Source organism: Crocodylus porosus, unplaced genomic scaffold (genome assembly GCF_001723895.1).
Source record: "Crocodylus porosus isolate Cpor-Errol unplaced genomic scaffold, CroPor_comp1, whole genome shotgun sequence".
NCBI lineage: Eukaryota > Metazoa > Chordata > Crocodylia > Crocodylidae > Crocodylus > Crocodylus porosus.
In genome coordinates, this window is record NW_017728949.1 from 83943192 (window position 1) to 83947446 (window position 4255).

The window sequence follows — 4255 nt, forward strand, 5'->3', positions numbered from 1 at the left end:
GTAGCTATTACCAACTTCTCTCAGACAATGTAGTGGCTATGAAATACAATGTTTAATGTTTTGCATTATACTACAAGCTGTGGTAGCCATTTATAATCTTGTTTTCAAATAGATTTCTAAACTTTGTGCCTGTCTTGTTTCAGACAAAAAAACATCCTCTTTTCCTCCTAATTACTACTTCCCTGTGACACTCTTGGCTGCAGACCAAAGATATGCCAAAGATTATTAGTTTTCCTTCAGCCTAATGGGCTGCTCTCATATTTTCCATTCTGCATCAGTTGCTTGTTTAGCTGCTCATTTAAATTCTTTCTTTTTTTATTAAGGGCAAGTGGGTTGAGCTTTTGCAGAGTACATTAGGCAGATCAGAGGTGGTCCTTTTCAGCAGAATGCTTGGAATTCCTGAATGCAGCTTTGTCATGATATTGTTTGTTTAAGCTTGCTCTAAGCTATGCTTTAGCTTTTCTCGTTTCCGAATATGGCATACTTTAGTCATGTTGGTGCTGCAACTAACTTCAGAGTTGCACCCTGAGCAAAAGAGCTGAGAAGATAAATCTGAGGTCTGTTTTAAGACGGCAGTTTGTTTGCTCTTCTAATAGTGATATTTATACATTAGGAGTCTATAAGAGTAACTGTTAAGTTGTTTAGACCTAAACGTTTGGTCTAATTTTAAAATAGCAAGGTAGCAGTAAGCTAGAGATGCGAGTCATATGGCGCTTCAAAGGAAATTTACAGATTTACCAGTCTGTGCAGTGATTGCTTTCATTACTTTTCTGCGACTCTGTGCAAGTTCAAAGTTTATTTTGATATTATTGAAAAATTTGTAATAAAAGAAATCTGTATTTTCACAGAGCAATAAAATCAGGTACAGTGTGCTCACTGTTTATGCCACATTTAGACAGAAATGGTGGAGTTGTGAATCCTTTGCTGGTTCTTGCAGAAGCCAGCTTGTAAGCACTATTTTCAGAGCAGCATTGACATCATTGGTGATGCGGATACAAAGAACTCAACAACAAAAAGCCCCATGTTAATTTCAAGCTCCATTTAAAACGCACAAAAAGCTGATGTGTGCCAAATGGAAGAGAACAAAATCATGATGGGAAAATATTTTATTTTCAAGCTTCAAAGAGTGTCACAGTGAAAAGTGAAAAAGCATAATAAAGTATGGGAAAAGGTGATTGAGTTGTTTAAATGCATAGACTTACTGCAGAACTCTCTTTAAAGTCATGGTGCTGAGAGGGGTCACAAGGTATTAGTGCATTACAGATGAGAATTACTCGCCTTATCATAAGCCATGTACAATGATGTGCACCTTATAAATGTCTGTAATAAATAAAGGTCATGTCGAGAGTTTTATCATTGTTGCCTATACACACATGCTACCATACTGTTAGAATGATCAACCCTAACAGCACATGGCAATAGCAACATGGATATGGTACTCTAACTCAGCACAAATGGCTACCCTGTGTACCTATTTGTTTTTTGTCCAGAGGCCAACTACTAGTGTTTTCATCCCAAAGTAGCATTAGGTAAAAATCAGGAGTTGCATATACTGTAACTTGTTGAGCTGTTTGAAAGTATTTTTATGACTGGTAAAAATGTTATTATCAAATATATGGTATTAATTCACCATTCATTTAGTGCCTAAAAAATTAGGGAAAGTTAGGAATCAATGCTCTTTATTACTGTAATATTATTACTTTTCCCATGCATTGTTTGCTGCAAAAATAGATAAACTAGCTAGAGAAAACAAGTAAATCTTGTAAAAAAAAAATAAAATAAAATAAAAAAAAAAGTAGTACAATAGACTCATAATGTTGGCTGATTTGTGCAAATTAGACTTCCGCAGAAAGTCGTCTTACGTACCAGTCATGTACATGTTTTAGTTACTATTTTGATCTAGCTTCTCTTCAGTCATGGTGTACTGAAATGCTTGAGCCTCAAGATTGAACCTTCAAGCTATTATTTATTATTTATAGCAAACATTGAGTTTACTTTATTAATATGCTGGGCCTGTGTGGGGTGAGAAGGGGGTAGGCAGGATGATTAAAAGGCAAAAAAAGGTTTTTGAACCACTAATTGGATCTAGAGAAAATTAGATCAGAAAGTTGCAGATATCATATGGAGGTTTGTTTGGTTGAAAAATGTGGTGTTTTATTTTTGCTCTTGGTAATAAGATGTGTTACGCAATTAATGTTGTTGACATTTGATTTTCTTTAGCCCTTTCGGCTGCTGCAGGGCGGGGGAAGCTGGAAGCATGTGAAGTACTTCTGGAACATGGAGCTGCTGTGACAAGAACCAACAGGAGGGGGGTCTCCCCACTTTTCTGTGCCGTGCGCCAGGGACATTGGCAGGTGCGACAAATGCCCAGGAATAAAAAGAGCTGATATGGGAGATGCTTCCTGAGTTTTTTAATTCTTCCTTCACATATACACACATAATAACTCGGTGCATGTTTTATGTTAGTCTTCTAAGCTAGTTCTTGGGGGACTGGTGAAAACCCACCCTTTCCGTAACTGGAGGTGAGAGTAGGCAATTTAAGAGGTGACCAGTGCCTAACACAGTGGGGTTCTGGTCTGTGATGAAGGCTCTTGTACACTACAATAACCCAATAAATACCATACTGCTGTGGCTTCTTTCTAAATAGGAAGACTATAGATAGAATAGATGGAAGATCAGTTCAATCTCGGGCGGCTTCTGGCTGGCAAGGTAGCCTTGAGGGGGGCGACTGAGAGCTTGGTTTTCTAGGGCTGGCAGAGTTTTAATCTCAACATAAATTGTCGAAGATTGAATATAAATGACATGTATTTCTGAAAAGGGCTGTTACTGACTAAGTCTATCAGTGTAAATAATTTTTAAACTAAAACATCCTTTTTCAGATTGCAGAGCTTCTGTTAGAGCATGGATCTGATGTTAATTTGAGTGACAAGCAAGGCAGGACACCACTTATGGTGGCTTCTTGTGAAGGACATTTGAGCACAGTGGAATTTCTACTTTCCAAAGGTAAAATAAATAATTAGTTAAAACTGCATTACTGCACCAGTTTTTTGCATATTTAATTTCAGAAAGGCAAGCTTTATGGATTTTTTTCAGCCTCTAAAATGTTTTAATAGTTTTAAATAGTGCCTTATTAATGTGCTGTATGCTAAAAGAATGTTATTTTTGAGGGGAAGTGATGGGGGGAACAGAAAAAGGAAACTGATTTTTGAGTATTTTGAAGTTCAAAATAAAGCTGAATGATCAAACTTCAGTTTTAATGATAATGCTAAGCACTGCTTTTTAAAACAGCAACAAAAATCCATCTGTGTTTTATTTCAGGTGCAGCCATTTCATCACTGGATAGAGAGGGGCTAACAGCACTGAGCTGGGCTTGCTTAAAGGGCCATAAAGGCGTGGTTCAACATTTGGTTGAAAAAGGTGCAACGATAGATCAGACGGACAAAAATGGCCGAACACCCTTGGATTTGGCAGCTTTCTATGGGGACGCTGATATTGTAAGTAGAGTTAATTGTGGGAAAACCACCAAGCCTATTTTAAACTTGCAGTCTGAAGCAATCTGAATCTTGTCAGTTGAACTGTGGATGAAGGAAACTTTAGGCAGGTTGTCAGTAGGCTTAACTTCCCTTTTTTCATTACCTCATGCATGTCTGGATTGCAGTGCAGGGGAAATCAGCAGATTTTTAGTACCCAGGTAATTGTACTGGAGGCCAAGTGCCATGCCTTTGTACTTTACAGTGGGCTATAGTATTTTATAGTGGGTGTTTCAAATCTCAGTAAGAAATAACTTTTACAATTTGTATGCTATATGTACTGGAATTTTAAAAAAAAATCTGTGGGAGACCCACCAGAGAAATGCATTCTTAGCTCTAGCTAACCTGCTAGAATTGGGTAATCCTGTGGAGCAAAGGCCTCAAGTGAGAGGGACATAAAGAAGATAACGGTGCAGAGCAGTTAAGAACAGGAGGTCAATTTCTGTGTCCCTAAATGGTATTTCCTGTAACTGTAAGGGTAGGGATCCTGCAGTCTTGGTGTGGCATGGAGGACAAGACTTTTCTTCTGTAAGTCTCTCCACGTAGGCCCCAAGGGAGGCGCACCCAGACCTACGGCCAGTGAGGATCTAGTCAGGGAACTTCTGGAGGGACTGGATGTATTTAAATCAGCTGGTCCTGATGATCTCCACCCCAGAGTGCTGAGGGAATTAGCAGAGGTCATTGCAGGACCCCTGGCATGGCTGTACAAGCACTCATGGTGCTCT

At 38.7% G+C, this 4255-nt stretch overlaps 1 protein-coding gene across 1 annotated transcript in view; it reads left to right on the top strand.

The window, feature by feature from the left end:
• The window catches only part of TANC1 (tetratricopeptide repeat, ankyrin repeat and coiled-coil containing 1), a 201068-nt gene that overhangs the window by 183199 nt on the left and 13614 nt on the right, over positions 1 to 4255 (top strand). The window contains 4 exon segments of the mRNA XM_019553854.1: positions 339 to 371; positions 2178 to 2354; positions 2880 to 3003; positions 3319 to 3494. Coding sequence (XP_019409399.1) covers positions 339 to 371; positions 2178 to 2354; positions 2880 to 3003; positions 3319 to 3494 — 510 coding nt within the window.